Raw genomic sequence first — 16,785 nt, 5'->3', positions numbered from 1 at the left:
TCTCTTTTACATTTTACTGTAAAGCACTTTGGTTAACTCTGTTGTTTTTAACCACTATGGTTGACCCTTGGACAGTCCCTCAGGGCTCTGTACTCGTGTATTTTCTGTTTTGACTCTACTGTTCCACTTTTGCTGTCTTATCTGCTATTTTCTGCAAACGTTTTCCCCAGAATTTGGATGCTGGGGTGTGGTTAAATGTGCTCTATACATAAAGTTGGTGACACAATGTGACACCTTGTAACTCTCAGAGTTACAGACCTGCAAAGGTTCATTTGAAGATCCCTGGTGGTCCCCGGACCCGAAGTTGATAAACAGTGATTAAAACCACAACGGTTCTCTCTCTCTCTCTCTCTCTCTCTCTCTCTCTCTCTCTCTCTCTCTCTCTCTCTCTCTCTCTCTCTCTCTCTCTCTCTCTCTCTCTCTCTCTCTCTCTCTCTCTCTCTCTCTCATTGACAGGAAGTAAGACAAACAGACAACAGTTCCATGTTGATCAGTTTATTAGAATTCACAACAAAACTACTTCCTGGTTGAGTCAAACGCGCACAACGATTGGCAGCAAAAATATAAGAGAAACAACAGACATGACATCACATTTGGTCCAAGTGTCATTGTGTGGTTAGGGGGGGGGCTGAGGGCGGGGCTGTATCTATTGTCTGTATCTATAGGAAGAGGGCCTCGCTGTAAATGTATTGACCAATAGGAAAAGGGTGTGAGTGTTGCTAGGCAGGACAGGCACCGGCTGTGACTCCTGATAGGCTGGAAGCTGAACTTAGGTCCAAATCCTGGGTCACATGACCTTTGACCAGCCGCACGTTCTTCATACAACCTTTGAACCAGGAAGTAGACGACAGACAGTTCTGACGAACTCCACCTGCACAGACAGACAGACAGACAGACAGACAGACAGACGGCGCTGTTTAATATCATGTCTATCTGTATAGCAAACCTTGTATGTCCAAAACTGTTACTTTTCAGGGAATGAAAACCAAAACAAAAACGAAAGTAGCAGATCTACAAGCGCACAATCGCGTTGTGAGCTTGCAGATCAGCTATATCGTCATGTGCACGGTGGTACGACAAAGTAGGGAATTAATTTAAGAAGAAACAACCCATTAAAACCGGGTATATTTTAGATTAGATTTTAGTGTTGGCTATTCAAAAATAGCAGATATATTATTATGTCACTTTGTGCCACGCTGCGAGCTTGTACATCTGCTATTTTTGAAAGTTTTTGAAAAAATCTTGAAAGTGGAATAACTTTGAATTACGAAAAAGTAAAAGTACTAACATTTTAGTACTTTTACTTTTGGTACTTCAAGTATATTTTGATGCCAATACTTTTGTACTTTTACTCAAGTAACATTTTGAACACTTTACTTAAGTAAAACAGTTGAGTACTTTTTCCACCACTGGTGTGTGTGTGTGTGTGTGTGTGTGTGTGTGTGTGTGTGTGTGTGTGTGTGTGTGTGTGTGTGTGTGTGTGTGTGTGTGTGTGTGTGTGTGTGTGTGTGTGTGTGTGTGTGTGTTCTACCTGGATATCCTCCCAGGTAAACAGGGTTGTTGGTCTCTGCAGAGGTGGACTGTGGGTGAGGGTTGAGCGTGTGCGTCGTCACTCCGTCCAGTGACAGACTCAGCCTGTGTTTGGTCTTAGTGGCCACCAGGTGGTGCCAGAGGTCATCGCACACCCCCTGACCTGCTGACCTCACCGACACGCGGCCTGCTCCGTTGTTAACGTTGAAATACACCTAGGGAGAGAGAGAGAGAGAGCGAGAGAGAGAGAGAGAGAGAGATTTTCTTATATTATATTTTCATGTACTATTTTCCACCACTGCTGTCAAGACATGGTAAACACATTAGAGCCAAGTTGACCAATAGACAGGCTTACCTGTCCGTTGACGATTTCTAGTCCAATAGCATCCACCTTTGCACTGCTGATGCCTAGTAAAACGGCTTCTGATTGGCTGGTTCGAAACTCCAGAGATAGCGTCATATCAGAGCCCACCTTGTAACCATCACGCACTGTAAACATACACACACACACACACACACACACACACACACACACACACACACACACACACACACACACACACACACACACACACACACACACACACACACACACACACACACACACACACACACACAGATTATTAAACACAATTTATATTACATTTGTGGTTTTAATGTTTTATTTACATACACACACACATACGCGCTCGTGCGCACACACACGTACCGAGCATAGCGTGTCCTGAGCCGTTGAAGTAACTTCCTGTCTGTTGGTTGGTGAAACAGGAAGTAGTGTGATGCTGGGAGGCGGGGCTAGAGAGATCTAACTCATCTCCTCCCAAACTGACAGAACGCACACAGGACGAGAGACTATTACTGACCTAGAGAGAGAGAGAGAGAGAGAGAGAGAGAGAGAGAGAGAGAGAGAGAGAGAGAGAGAGATACTTGATTATAAAAGAAAAACAAAAATAAATTTGATCTAAATTCTTAGATAAATGTGTGCATGTGTGTTAGATTGCCAGTGCATTTTGTAGCTGCGTGTGTGTGTGTGTGTGTGTGTGTGTGTGTGTGTGTGTGTGTGTGTGTGTGTGTGTGTGTGTGTGTGTGTGTGTGTGTGTGTGTGTGTGTGTGTGTGTCTGTGCATTACATTTCCAGTGCGTTTGGTAGGGTGTGTGTGTGTGTGTGTGTGTGTGTGTGTGTGTGTGTGTGTGTGTGTGTGTGTGTGTGTGTGTGTGTGTGTGTGTGTGTGTGTGTGTGTGTGTGTGTGTGTGTGTGTATGTGTGTGTGTGTGTGTGTGTATTACATTGCCAGTGCGTTTGGTAGGGTGTGTGTGGGGGAACCCTCCCAGGTACAAGGTGTTGCTGACATCCAGTGTGTTTCCTTTGACAGCCGCGCTGTCTGAAGCCCCTCCGTCCACCGACACACTGATGGACCTCTTGGACAGATCCAACACCACCTGAGGACACGCACACCAAGGTTACAACAGCTTTTAACTTTTAACCACTTTAAACCCATTAAAACCGGGAAAGCATCTGTGTCATTTTTATTGATACAGCGTCACAATCATTTGAACCACTTTAACTATTATTTTATACTTTGGCTATTAAAAAATAGCAGATATACAAGCTCGTGAGCTTGATTCATGATTCACGATCTAAGCTTAATTCATGATCTAACTAATCAGAATAGAATATGGACTCACGGTGTGCCACTGGCCGTCGTTAATGGTACCGGAGGACCTGACAGAGGCCGGTCCTTTCCCCAGGCCCACGGTGAATACCAGCCTCCCCGCCACCAGCTGCAGAACGGCATAGTCCATGTGGTTCCCATTGGATAGGTAGAGGATCAAACCATTCTCGCCGCGGGTACGCAGAGACAGACTGAGTGAGAAACTGCAAGCAGAGCATGGGGAACATAATTCACAGCATTATGAAATGCAACATTTTATATGGATATGAGAGAGAGATGGAGAGAGAGAGATGGAGAGACGGGTCTAGTTCAGGGGTTTTTAACTGATTTTGACCCAGGGACCACCACTCCTGACTAAGAGCAACCTGGGGACCTTGTTACCTTGTTACACACTAATCACACTATCACAGGCTACATTCATGATCTGGACAAAGCATTTCAAAGCATTTTTTTTTATCAGTAATGAGCAGGGATATCATTTGGCAACATTTTTGTTGGTTATACTGCCACTTTTGAATGCATCAACTATTTATGTTTTCCCTTCACCAAGGAGGACAGCCCAAGTCCTCTCTCAAAATAAGTCCCTTTCAGTCAATCACACACATGTGTGATGTGAGACAAATGTATTTCTGTGCGCATTAGCAGCGACCGGATGTCACTTGGTGGTCACTTGACTTTTTGAAATGTTAGATTCGACTAAAGTTCATTATTCAAAGTAAAATAAAAAGACGTTAGTAAAAGTGTGTGTGTATGTGTGTGAGTGTGCGTGTGCGTGTGCTTACCTCTTGCGTATAGTGTTGGGGTTGATTGTGAAGGTCATGTGACTGTGTCTGGACAAACCAAACTGCTTGGCCGATGGCAGGAAGCTAGGCTCCACCCCCGAGGCACACTGGACAGAAAAGAACCAATCAATATCCAATATTCAATCATCAATATCAATACTCGCTGATCAATCATCAATATCAATACTCGCTGATCAATCATCAATATCAATACTCGCTGATCAATCATCAATATCAATACTCGCTGATCACGATAAACAATAATAACTATTATCGTCTCATCCCTAAATTGCAGATATAACAATATAGCGAGCGCCATCGAGTGTCACGCCAGTCAAACGGCTGACTTACCGTCAGTGATCCTGGCGTCAGAGCGCTCAGCTGAGTGGGAGGGAGCGGGACGGGGTCAGGAGTAGGTTCTACTTCCTGGTCGTCAGGAAGCACCGCCCCACTGTCCCTCTCCTCCAATAAGCAGCGGTCTAGCACCGCCCCCTCGTATTTAACTGCTCCCGATAGGTCAACAAGCCTGGAGGGGGACCAATCAATCAATCAATCAATCATAGACAGACAGACAGACAGACAGACAGACAGACAGACAGACAGACAGACAGACAGACAGACAGACAGACAGACAGACAGACAGACAGACAGACAGACAGACAGACAGACAGACAGACAGACAGACAGACAGACAGACAGACAGACAGACAGACAGACAGACAGACAGACAGACTTACATTCCCTCCAATACCAGATTTTGAATGCAGCCACGGAATGACCTCGCAGTGTCCTGGAATCTGATTGGCAGAGCATCGGCCTGGCCCGCCGGCAGTCCACCAATGAAGACGGAGGACAGGGACAGAGACACTCCCCCGAGAGACAGAGGGGTGCTCTCTATGAGGTCCTCATCCACCTGGACAGACAGGATCCTGACAGACAGACAGACAGGCAGGTAAATATGATGCCATAGTAGTTTCTATGTTAATGAAATTATGTCCAAAGCAAAGGAAATCTAGTTTTGTTTCCACGGCAACACCTACTTCCTGTCGAGGGTGATGATGAGGGAGTGTGGCTTTCCGTCAGAGAAGGAGGAGCCGGTGTCGGGTTTCACTACCACACTGCCACTGACCACGCCCCCTACGGCAAGCTCCGCCTCCAAGCGACCTGCTACCAGCTGGACAGCTAGGTAAGACTGCGCACACACACACACACACACACACACACACCATGGTTAACACTCTCCATCTCTCTCTCTCTCTCTCTCTCTCTCTCTCTCTCTCTCTCTCTCTCTCTCTCTCTCTCACTCTCTCTCTCCACTTGCCTGTTTGGTCTGTCTCCGCCCCCTCTGGGTATCGGCCTTGCTGAAGGCAGCCAATAGCGTTCCAGAGTGGTTGTTGGTGGCGAAGGTGAGTAGAATCTCCCCCTGCTGGTGGAATGGTGGAACTGCAGACAGCTGGACGTAACCTGCCTTCAACACAGACACACTCCTCACAGCCTGAGAGAGAGAGAGAGAGAGAGAGAGAGAGAGAGAGAGAGAGAGACTCAAACATGAACAAGAATGATTTATGGCCTTTTCTATCTCACCAAGGAAACGCCAAGTTTTCGAGTGTTGCGCCAAATGTGGTGACCGATCAAATTCTGTGACCGGAGCTCTTCCGTCCGTCCAGAGCATGGGAAGCAATTGCGGACCATGGGAAAAGCTTTCTGTCATCTCATTGTCTGCCCTTCGAACCAATCACGATCCTTTCGACCAATGATCAAAAGATCTCAGGAAAGTGTGTACTACTAGTGACATATTCACGACTGTTTATATAGGCTCCCTGGCTGTCACCAGCCAGTGCGCAAAAATTGACTTTATTTAAAGTTATGAAAGATCTTTGTGTGGGTGTGTGTGTGTGTGTGTGTGTGTGCGTGTGTGTGTGTGTGTGTGTGTGTGTGTATACCTCCAGTACGCAGCCTTTCTTGACCCCGTACGCATCCCGTAGCAGATCGAAGTTGGATCGTGCAATCTCAACGTTTTTTATGCAGCCAATGAAAGACCTCGATACGACCTGCCTCCTGTAACGCACGCACACACACACACACACACACACACACACACACGCAAAATTAGATAAAGAGCAGTTCTTAAAGGTTTGTCTGATTGGTGTACAGACATGGTGGGATCACACTCGAGTCTTACCTGATTGGTCGAGAGGCAGGAAGTCCTCCGATGTAGATGGGGTCGAGGTCAGAGCGGTTGAGATCGGCGGAGGTCCCCGGAGACTCCGCCTCCAAAACCTCCTTCTCTGATGATTGGTCGGCTGCCCAGATGGACAGGTAGCCTGGACACGACGACATAGAATAGGAGATTATGTTTACGCCCCTGTTTGTCTGTCTGTGTCTGTCGGTCTGTCTATACTGTAAGTGGTGGTAGAAGTACTCAATTTCTTACTTAAGTACAGGTTGCAGTACCACAACGCAGAAATACTCTGTTACAAGGAAGAGGCCTTTATTCATGTCAAAAATAAAATAAATAATTTAGATGGCATGTTATTTTAACAGATGCTAGGTTCATTGTTTACCTTGTATCCAGTTTCAATGTACAGATTATTTTCATAGTATATTGTTAGACTGATGTTCTTGATTTACACCTAGTTTGCTAAGGCACTACACTGTCTCTCTGTGTGTTTACCTTGCTTATTGTAACTCGCTCTGGAAAAGAGCATCTGCTAAATGCCTAAATTGTAAATTGTATTCACATTTTTACTTGAGTAAAAGTACAAAAGTATTGGCATAAAAAAAGGTTTTTGGTACCAAAGTAACTGTACTAAAAACTAAAATAGCAGATCTACAAGCTGACAACGTGTCAAATCAGTTATAGCAGTAGCAGTAGTAGTAGTATTTGTGTACCTTTGCGTTTGTTTCTTTGCAGGGTGATTTTAAACCAAACTCCGGTGTTGTATACTTTGTTGGAGGTCATGGTCAGAGCTCCTCCCCCAAGGTCAAAGGTCAAACGGACACGCCCATCCACCAGCTCAATAGACAGGAAGTCCCGCTGTACCAAACAGGAAGTTCACTCAATCAATAATGTACAGTCTGTATTGTGTGTGTGTGTGTGTGTGTGTGTGTGTGTGTGTGTGTGTGTGTGTGTGTGTGTGTGTGTGTGTGCACATTATCTTACAGTTCCATTAGATGCCAGGTACAGCAGCAGTCCATTAGGAGACAGAGTTTTGAATTGAAGGACGACAGACGTCGACGTCGATCGCAACGACTTCACCACGACAGAAAATCCTGTTCCATCGTAATGGAACGCCGTCTCCTCTGACTGCGGGCTGAGAACACATCATTATTGTTATAGTTATAGTCATAGTGCTCAGTGTGACTTTTACTTGGACTGAAGCCATCTTCAAACTCTGCCTTCACTATGATGTGAACTACACAGCTGTGAAGTTTCACTATGATGTCAACTACACAGCTCTGAAGTTTCACTATGATGTGAACTACACAGCTGTAAAGTTTCACTATGATGTGAAGTACACAGCTGTAAAGTTTCACTATAATGTGAACTACACAGCTGTAAAGTTTCACTATGATGTGAATTATAACTGACATATTTAATAACTTTATATAAAAAAACATTAATAAACATTAATAATGGAAATATCTATTTACACTATTTCTTAAAATGTTTGAAAATATATTAACATTTTTGACATTTTGACAATTATGCAAAAATAATTGCGATTATCTATAATTGTGACAGGCCTACTATCACGGTGAATAGTTTGTCCGCAATTTACCTGGTGAAACATCCGCTGCAGGTTCCCTCTCTGTGAGAATAGTTCCACAATCCCACGTTCCTTCCATTGACTGACACTTCTCCTAAACACCCCTCGAAACTGCTCTGAGTTACCACTGAGGAAACCTACACACACACACACACACACACACACACACACACACACACACACACACACACACAAATAATACGATTTTAAATATTAAATCACATCTGATGGTTCATTAGTCCAGCTTTATGTGTGTGTGTGTGTGTGTGTGTGTGTGTGTGTGTGTGTGTGTGTGTGTGTGTGTGTGTGTGTGTGTTTACCTTGCTGTGTGTTTGCGCTGGTAGGCCTCCGATATGAATCAGAGTGTTGTTGTCGACGTCCAGGATTCGGGCAGGGCCGGGTGACGATGCTGTTGCTATGGCCAACGGCACAGACTCCGCCTCCTCTAACTGGTAGACTGACAGAGAGCCACGCCCCCCGAACCTGTGAAGATTACATTTACTTTAGTTACACTTACATTATAGTTACATTACTAAACTATTAACTTGATTCATTATTCACCGCCGCCCCCCAAAATAATCATATTTGAATTGGTACTATAAGTGCCCGAATTATAACCAACTATGAGCATGCCGATGTCAGAATACTAACATAATAGCTGACTGACATCAATCGACGCTGGGTACCGAAACCTGAACACGCTGACTAAGTGACGCGATATAACCCTGGCAAAGCGCAAAGCTTGTACCATATGAAAGACAAAAATAAACTCTGTGTGTGTGTGTGTATGTGTGTGTGACTTTGCATGTGTCTGTGCACGTGCGCGCGTGTGTGTGTGCACACCGTGTGGCGTTGATTCTGGTCCATTTGTTGTTGCTGATGAGCAGGTGTGGATATTCAACCCTGCTTGGTCCTGAGCCAGCGTCCCACAGCATAGATACCTTCCCAGCATGCATCTGGACTGCCAGGAAGTCCACCTGAGATGAGATAAAACATTTAAGTAAATACATAAATGAATGAAATTGGTGTCTTAAACTTTTTACGTCCTCATGAGTAAAGTAATACAAACTGTGTGTGTGAGTGTGTGTGTTTGTGTGTGTTTGTGTGTGCGTTACCTGGGAGCTGCTGCCCATATAGAACAGTAGGTTGTCAGGGTGAGACGTCTTCACAGTCAGACTGACGCTGTTGAAGTTTGACGTCTGAGCCTCCGGTTTGTACGAACGAACACAGTTCCTGTCTGACTGTACCGCCACCTTGATCTGGACAGACAAACAGACAGACAGACAGACAGACAGACAGACAGACAGACAGACAGACAGACAGACAGACAGACAGACAGACAGACAGGACGGACAGAATATCTGAGATATTAGTTCATGTTCATTTATAGACAACTCCACATCACAACACCTCTGTTGCATTAGGTACCTTATTTCCCTGAGTTAGGGAAATAAGGTACTTCATGTTGTGGCCTTATAGATCAGCTATTTTCAGTGTGTGACATGCTGATTCTATGGTAATGGCGAAAATCTGTCTTTTTGCGTGCGTACCGAGGCAGCCTGTCTCCTAGCCTGGTTGATCAGCTGCCTGATGTCAGAGAGGTTCCTGAACAGAGTTTCTCCCAGAATTCTTAGCGGCTTCATCCTGTCAATCAGCCGTTCTGTACGAAGCTCCGCCTCATGCAGCTTGCGCTGCGCCTCATTGGCTGAGAAGAAAGGAAACAGGAAGTGTTAAGGCAGTTATTTTGTTGTACTGTGTGTGTGTGTATGTGTGTGCATTTGTTTACCTCAGTGGTGGAAAGCAACTAAGTACCTTTACTCAAGTACTGTGCTTAAGTAGTAAAACAATCGGTGTCTGTGTGTGTGTGTGTGTGTGTGTGTGTGTGTGTGTGTGTGTGTGTGTGTGTGTGTGTGTGTGTGTGTGTGTGTGTGTGTGTGTGTGTGTGTGTGTGTGTGTGCGCGCGCGTGTGTGTATTTACCAGCTGTGTGCGAGTGTGACATCATCGTGTTTGCGTTGCTAATGGTAATGTTGGTCTGTTCCACCACAGAGGAAGAGAGCTCCAGTCGCTTGGTGAGTTGATCCAGCCTCTGTAGCGCATCCTGCAGGTACGACTGAGCTACTGCAACCTGCTGCCTCGCCTCCTGTATAACTGATCTGGAATCTGTCGCACACCAATCAATCAATCAATCAAGCTTGTAGATCTGCTATTTCTGCTATTTCATTCATTTGAAAGTATAAAGTTATTACATATTTCAGTCATTTCTTCGCATATTAACGTCATTTCTCATATATTGTTTCTGAAACCTAGAGTCAAACAGAAATGTTTTATTTATAGGTTCCAATGTTCAATGCCAAAAACACAATTAAAACGTTAAAATCGTTACTCATAAGTAAAAAAGCCTATCAATCAATCAATCAATCAATCAATCAATCAATCAATCAATCAACTATCTATCTATCTATCTATCTATCTATCTATCTATCTGACTGTGGGCGGACCCTCTCACCATTGCCAAGGCTGTTGAGCTTGCTGATTGGTTGCGACAGGAGCTGGCTGGCATTACAGACACCCTCTTTGACCAATCCCAGTCGAGTTGCCGCCCTGGTGACTTTCATCTGCACATCTACACACAAGAAAATAATAAAAAATTTAATATAATTAATACAATTGATGTATTAATTGATGAATTAATAAATTAATAAATAATACATGAACAGGTAGAAAAAACTGAGGGAATGCAAGAAAAAGTATTACATTATTATTAATTAATTATTCAATAAATATATATATTTTTAAATTCAAAGTAATGGTAATGGTTAAAGATTGATTGAAATAAAAGAAAGAACGAAAAGCAAGACAGAGAGATTAAAAAAGGGGGAAGTAGAGAGAGTCACAGGGAGCGGTTATGGCAGATAAAACGGGCGTGGCAATGGGGCGGACAGACCATGGGCGGAGTTGTTGACGTGACGACTCTGTTCCAGAACGGATTGGCTGAGATTGACTGCTGCTCTGCCCTCTGCGGCCAGCGGCTGCTCGGATTGGACAGTCTGAGACAGACAACACAGACAGTCAATAGAATATACTTGCCATATAGTTGTATACTATGGTACTGTGTGTGTGTGTGTGTGTGTGTGTGTGTGTGTGTGTGTGTGTGTGTGTGTGTGTGTGTGTGTGTGTGTGTGTGTGTGTGTGTGTGTGTGTGCGCGCGTACCATGTTCAGAGTGTGTGTTGCCGCTGCGTCAGCCTGTACTGCCGTCTCCAGAGCGCTCTCTATCGCTGAACTGACACTTCTGTTGCCGTGGATACCAGCGATGCCGTACTGCGATGTATTACACAATAGAGCGAGAGAACTGGAGAGAGAGAGAGAGAGAGAGAGAGAGAGTGTGGTCAAAGTTCATGTTAAGAGCTTCAGCACACCTCGCAAAACACTGTGCTTTTTTGTCACGGATGTTTACACGGATGTAAAGAGGCTTATGAGAGCACGGCATTAAAGCTCTATTGTGTTATTTCTTTTGCGTGAAGACATTTTTATTTTGTCCAATCTGTACAGTAGAGCTAGAGTATGTTAACACAATATAACTTTGGTCTCCTTGCTCTTCTATTGAGACATTTAGATCCTGTGTCTAGGTTGGACACGACCTTTGACGCGATCCTGTCTCTGGATTGACACAAAGTTTGACCTGAAGGTCAAAATACAATTTCTCCCCAGAGCAAGCAGGCAGGCTCTGTTAGCTCAGTGGTAAAACAATATTAAACACTCGTGCAAAACCAGGGGTAAAACAGGAAAGTTACATAGTGCAGCTTTAACCCATTAAGACCTGAGGCGATTCTTAATTTTTGTTCAAGATTTTTCAAGATTTTTCAAAAATAGCAGATCTACAAGCTCATAGCACGGCACTCGGTGCCGCGCTATGAGCTTGTATATCTGCTATTTTTGAATAGCCAAAGAAATCTAAAGTGACAGATCTCAATGGGTTAAAGGAAGTTTTTTATTATTATTATTTATCCATGATCACTGACTTGGGATAATATGGGAAGGGTGGTGTGTGTGTGTGTGTGTGCGTGCGTATGTGTGTTTACCTGGTGAAGTTTTGCGTGAGTGTGTGCAGGGTGTGTGCGTGGTCTTCAGTCTGGTACACAGAGTTCAGAGCGTTGGTCCTCTTCAGGCCCATCACCAGTGTGTCCACATGTTTCCTCAACAGGGGGCGCCACTGCTCCACTTCTTCACTGTAGCTCTCCAACTGCTGCAAACATTATTATATTATTATTTATCATTATAATAGTTATTATTAATATTATTAATCTTCGGCCCTGTGTGTGTGTGTGTGTGGTGTGTGTGTGTGTGTGTGTGTGTGTGTGTATATGTGTGTGTGTGTGTGTGTGTGTGTGTGTGTGTGTGTGTGTGTGTGTGTGTGTGTGTGTGTGTGTGTGTGTGTGTGTGTGTGTGTCTTACAGCAGTAGTGTTTATATGCAGCAAGTATTCAGTGTGACTGAAGGCATCTGTCAGTAACTGTTCCATCTCCAGCGACTCATTCACCAACAACAGACCCTGGTAGAGAGACTATACGACAGTTCAGAGAGAAAGAAGGTGGGGGGGTTAGAAATCAACAGCAATACAATACATACGTACATTTTACTTGAATGCATGTGGTGTGGGTGTGTGTGTGCACTGTGTACTTGGATTACTACATTTGCGAGGTCCAACTGTCCCCACAAGTATAGCATTGGGAAATGCCACCAAAATGTGCCCTGACACTATCCCTTAAAACATGTGGATCACTGGCTTCCTTCAAAACAGTCCATCACTGCCGACAGTTTTCCCTTTTCTCCTTTGTACATATAGGGCCCTATTTTCGCCGGTGCCTTACCCATTATCCCTAAACTTCTTTGCCATTTTTTACTATTTTTAAACACATTTTCAAATAGTTCAAATAGCCAATTTTACAAGATCACAATGTGTCGATGCCCATAGTGTTTTATAGTTGTTGATGAAATGTATTATTGTGTTATTTTGTATGCTATGTTGATGAATTTAATACATAGGACCACAATGGAAACAAGTCCCCGGGACTTTTTTTGTGTCATCCTTTTAGCCTAAATGTCTGTCTGTACCTAATAAAGAATTCAATCAATCAATCAATCCTGCTTATGGTTACATTTGGGGAGTTGGGCATACAATTAGGAAAAGATCCAGGCAGTGTCACAAACCGAAAATAGCTAACCTACAAAACATGTTGCAGTGCAACGTTTCGTGAGCTTGTAGATCTGCTATTTTCGGGTTTAGGGTTCAAAATGACGCCAGAAAATATGAAATATTAGCATTCAATAGTGTTCATAAAATGTCGATGTTCTCGCCAGTATAGTACTACTACAAATGCATGCATGCGTGCGTTAACACTAACCTGGTACTGCTGCAGCTGTGTGTGTGTGTTGTCCAGCAGAGAGTGTGTGTGGTTGTTGCGTGCGTGTGCGTCTTGCAGCAGTGTGCGCGCATGCTGCAGGGTGTGTGCGCGCTGCGTCAGGGAGACAGACAGCTGCTCGCTGCTTCGCTCTGTCACCGCCCGGCTGGCCAGGAAGTCCAACTGCACCCTCTGGAGCAAAGACACAGACAGACTGACAGACAGATAAAGAGACAGACAGAACATATTAATACAATATTATATATGATACATTATATTAATTCATAATTTGGCAATTAAAGACACGCGCACACACACACACACACACACACACACACACACACACACTCACACTCACACGCACACGCACACGCACACGCACACGCACACACACGCACATACACTCACACACACACACACACACACACACACACACACACACACACACACACACACACACACACACACACACACACACCTGTGCTCGTCAGTAGCGGTGATATTGGCCTGTGTAAGATTGACGGCTCTGATGTCATCCAACATGGCAGTCACTTCCTCCAACAGATGAGTCTGATTGGCTGACTCTAGCTCCTCCTCCTTGGTCCGGTTGAGAAGCCCCGTCTCCACCACCAAAACTGGACCAATCAGAGATGGACGGTTGGCAGAGGGAGGAGCATTAGTGGAGGCATAGCTTTGTATTTGTCAATAGTTTTCCTTTTTTATTTTCTGTTTTCAATTTCAGCTTAGATCTGATACATTTGAGGGTTTACTGGGTTTAGATAAGTCAGGGGCAAGAATCAACAAGGTGAGAAAAATAGCAGAAATAGCCGATCGAGCTTGTAGATAAAAAGCTTTTTGACAAAACGAATATTTCTTTATCTAAATGTTTTGTTGTTTCTAGACAGTTTTGAAAAACACCAAACAGTTTCAAATAGTAAAGCCTTATTTCTATTTCAGTTAACTACAATGTTTTGTCAATTCTAGAATTAGTTATTTTGTTAGTTTTAGTTAACTACAGAGAACAAGCAAACCAGTCAAAGTAAAAGCGTGACAGAATATAACGTGGTGGCCCGCATCCATTGAGTTCAATGGAGAAGTGGCCCCATGTTATGTTCTGTTCCACTTTCTATGTTGTTGTAGTTTTGTGTTGTTGTTGTAGTTGTTATGGTATTTTTGTGTTGTTGAAGTTGTTATTGTTGTTGAATTGTGTTGTCGTCATTGTTTACCCTGGATGTTTTCTTTGAGTGTGCCGATTATGTCCAGCAGCAGTGCACCCTGGGAAACACTTTTGTTGACGGCCACGCCCGTTTCCTCCACTTCAGATGACAGATTGGCAGCCTAGCCAATCAAAAAATAAAAAATGTCTCACAAACCAGTATATTTTCACTTGTGTGTAAGACAAATGAATAGAAACTAAATCCTTATTTGATGCCAGCAATATATATACAATATATGGGTGCGTGTGTGTGTGTGTGTGTGTGTGTGTGTGTGTGTGTGTGTGTGTGCATGCTGTACCCGCTGTAGCAGAGCTGTGACTTCAGACGTTAACGCTGTCATCCGTTCCTCTGAACTCAGCACCCGATCTGACGTGTTCACCCCCGACATGCCAGTCTGAAAACACAACTTTATTTACAACACGCCACCTGACAACACAGTCTGAAAAGTCTGAACAGCTCTATACAGGACACAATACGACGAACGTTATGTCACCAAAGCTCGCAAACATAATGCGGAGTGCTAATCTAATGCTGTGTGTACCTGTATGTCTCTGCTCTGCCTCTCTAGCGCCACCAGCAGGCTGTAGGGAGCCAGGGAGAGCCCGGTTACGTTCACCGACATGGCGTGGTTGTGAAGCGCTTCCAGGTCGTCCAACAGGACACCTGTACACTCATCATCACACGCTGCGGGAGACAGACAGACAGACAGACAGACAGACAGACAGTGTTATTAAATCACAGTTCTAAAAACGGATAGTCCCCAATCCTTTATTCTGATTGGCGGATTCTCGTGATAAAATACCCTATAATACACACCTTGGATCAGCTTGTATCAGTCACAGGTGCGTTATTTGTGATTCAGCGTATCCGTATAGGAGAACGAAGGAAGGCGAGCGCTTGTTTTCCTTACTAGCCCCGGCCGCGCAGGGCCTCTAAGCACCACGCGCACGTGCGCGATAATTGTATCTGTAGGGCGGCGGGGCTTGTAATGAAAACAAGCTCTTCCCTAGTAAACACAGGAATTTGCCCTGGTTCCTGGTTTACGCTGTCAGTCGCGGGAAGCCATGAACTACTTTCTTGTAGAAATTGTTCTCGTAGTGAATTGCTATTGACAACTGTTTTAATTGGGACGTGTCTATGATTTTCCATATTTGTAACCGTTTAAAAATATATATATATCTGCTATTTACAAGTAAGGGGGGGGGGGCGGTCCCTGGCACAAACATTTTCAGATGGGGGCCTGTGGCCAAATACTAACAATTAAGTTGGGGGTCCTTGACAGGAAAAAAGTTTGAGAACCACTGGTTTACAGAGTGTGTGTGTGTGTGTGTGTGTGTGTGTGTGTGTGTGCGTGCGTGCGTGCGTGCGTGTGTCGTCATGGTTACTCACATACACACTCGTCCCCCTCCAGGGTGGATCTGTCGTCACATTGGTCACAGTGGTGACCTTTGAACCCGGGCTTACACTGACAGCCGCCCGTCGCGGGGTCGCAGAGGTCGCTGAGGGAGCCCCGCCCACAACTGCACGGCGAACACGCGCCGCCCGGAGACGACGGGTCGCCGTGGAAACCAGCAGCACACCTAAGGAAACAACCACAGCAATACCATGATGTGTGTGTGTTCGTGCGTGCGTGCGTACTTGTATTCAGTGGTGTAAAGTAACCAAGTACATTTACTCAAGTACTGTACTTAAGTACTTTTTTACTTTACTGGAGTATTTCCAATTTTCAGTACTTTTACTTCTACTCCACTACATCTCAGAGGCAAATATTACAAACGTGCATGTGTGTGTGTGTGTGTGTGTGTGTGTGTGTGTGTGTGTGTGTGTGTGTGTGTGTGTGTGTGTGTGTGTGTGTGTGTGTGTGTGTGTGTGTGTGTGTGTGTGTGTGTGTGTGTGTGTGTGTCTCCTCACCTCTCACAGTATCTCCCCTCATATCCGGTGTGACAGGCGTTGCAGCGGAAACCACCTGACTCAGCCTCCAACACACACGTAGAACTGAAACTACACACATAGATAATACAATACATTTAGCATAAAATGAAATGGAACATATAGTAACATATAGCGGAATATAATATAATATAATGAAATTATCAAGTAAAATAGACTAAAATTGAAAATAGAATAGAAAAAAAGAGTATTATCTCATTAAAACCGGGAAAGCATCCGTGTCATTTTAGATTTTTGCGTTGGCTATTCAAAAATAGCAGATGAACAAGCTCACAGCGTGTCACTTCGTGCCGCACTGCGAGCTTGTTCATCTGCTATTTTTGAACATTTTATAAAAAAAATCTTAAAAGTGTGAGAACTACCGATTTAGAAGGCATTTGTAGAATCGGCCTCAGGTCTTAATGGGTTAAAATAGAATATAAATACATCATGAATTGAAATAAAAAAGATATAATGATGAATAAA

At 44.2% G+C, this 16,785-nt stretch overlaps 1 protein-coding gene across 1 annotated transcript in view; it reads right to left on the bottom strand.

Moving 5' to 3' along the window:
* Positions 1–719: 719 nt before the first annotated feature.
* Positions 720–16,785, bottom strand: part of lama1 (laminin, alpha 1) — a gene marked incomplete at both ends in the record, with an annotated part of 40,979 nt that continues 24,913 nt past the window's right edge. The window contains 33 exons of the mRNA XM_080417429.1: positions 720–871; positions 1,532–1,745; positions 1,886–2,019; positions 2,240–2,393; positions 2,816–2,968; positions 3,215–3,404; positions 3,984–4,090; positions 4,335–4,509; positions 4,721–4,912; positions 5,024–5,175; positions 5,305–5,478; positions 5,927–6,041; positions 6,166–6,307; positions 6,876–7,020; positions 7,147–7,297; positions 7,766–7,890; positions 8,074–8,236; positions 8,597–8,730; positions 8,869–9,012; positions 9,304–9,458; positions 9,732–9,914; positions 10,261–10,377; positions 10,699–10,801; positions 10,966–11,104; positions 11,835–11,998; positions 12,208–12,315; positions 13,283–13,367; positions 13,632–13,788; positions 14,380–14,491; positions 14,669–14,764; positions 14,912–15,054; positions 15,760–15,950; positions 16,282–16,371. Coding sequence (XP_080273555.1) covers positions 720–871; positions 1,532–1,745; positions 1,886–2,019; positions 2,240–2,393; positions 2,816–2,968; positions 3,215–3,404; positions 3,984–4,090; positions 4,335–4,509; positions 4,721–4,912; positions 5,024–5,175; positions 5,305–5,478; positions 5,927–6,041; positions 6,166–6,307; positions 6,876–7,020; positions 7,147–7,297; positions 7,766–7,890; positions 8,074–8,236; positions 8,597–8,730; positions 8,869–9,012; positions 9,304–9,458; positions 9,732–9,914; positions 10,261–10,377; positions 10,699–10,801; positions 10,966–11,104; positions 11,835–11,998; positions 12,208–12,315; positions 13,283–13,367; positions 13,632–13,788; positions 14,380–14,491; positions 14,669–14,764; positions 14,912–15,054; positions 15,760–15,950; positions 16,282–16,371 — 4,759 coding nt within the window. The remainder of the gene's footprint in view (positions 872–1,531; positions 1,746–1,885; positions 2,020–2,239; positions 2,394–2,815; positions 2,969–3,214; positions 3,405–3,983; positions 4,091–4,334; positions 4,510–4,720; positions 4,913–5,023; positions 5,176–5,304; positions 5,479–5,926; positions 6,042–6,165; positions 6,308–6,875; positions 7,021–7,146; positions 7,298–7,765; positions 7,891–8,073; positions 8,237–8,596; positions 8,731–8,868; positions 9,013–9,303; positions 9,459–9,731; positions 9,915–10,260; positions 10,378–10,698; positions 10,802–10,965; positions 11,105–11,834; positions 11,999–12,207; positions 12,316–13,282; positions 13,368–13,631; positions 13,789–14,379; positions 14,492–14,668; positions 14,765–14,911; positions 15,055–15,759; positions 15,951–16,281; positions 16,372–16,785) is intronic.

Source organism: Gymnoscopelus braueri, assembly GCF_963280865.1.
Source record: "Gymnoscopelus braueri genome assembly, chromosome: 21".
NCBI lineage: Eukaryota > Metazoa > Chordata > Actinopteri > Myctophiformes > Myctophidae > Gymnoscopelus > Gymnoscopelus braueri.
The sequence above is the reverse complement of the archived record's forward strand: the minus strand, read 5'-3'. Positions and strand labels throughout refer to the sequence as shown.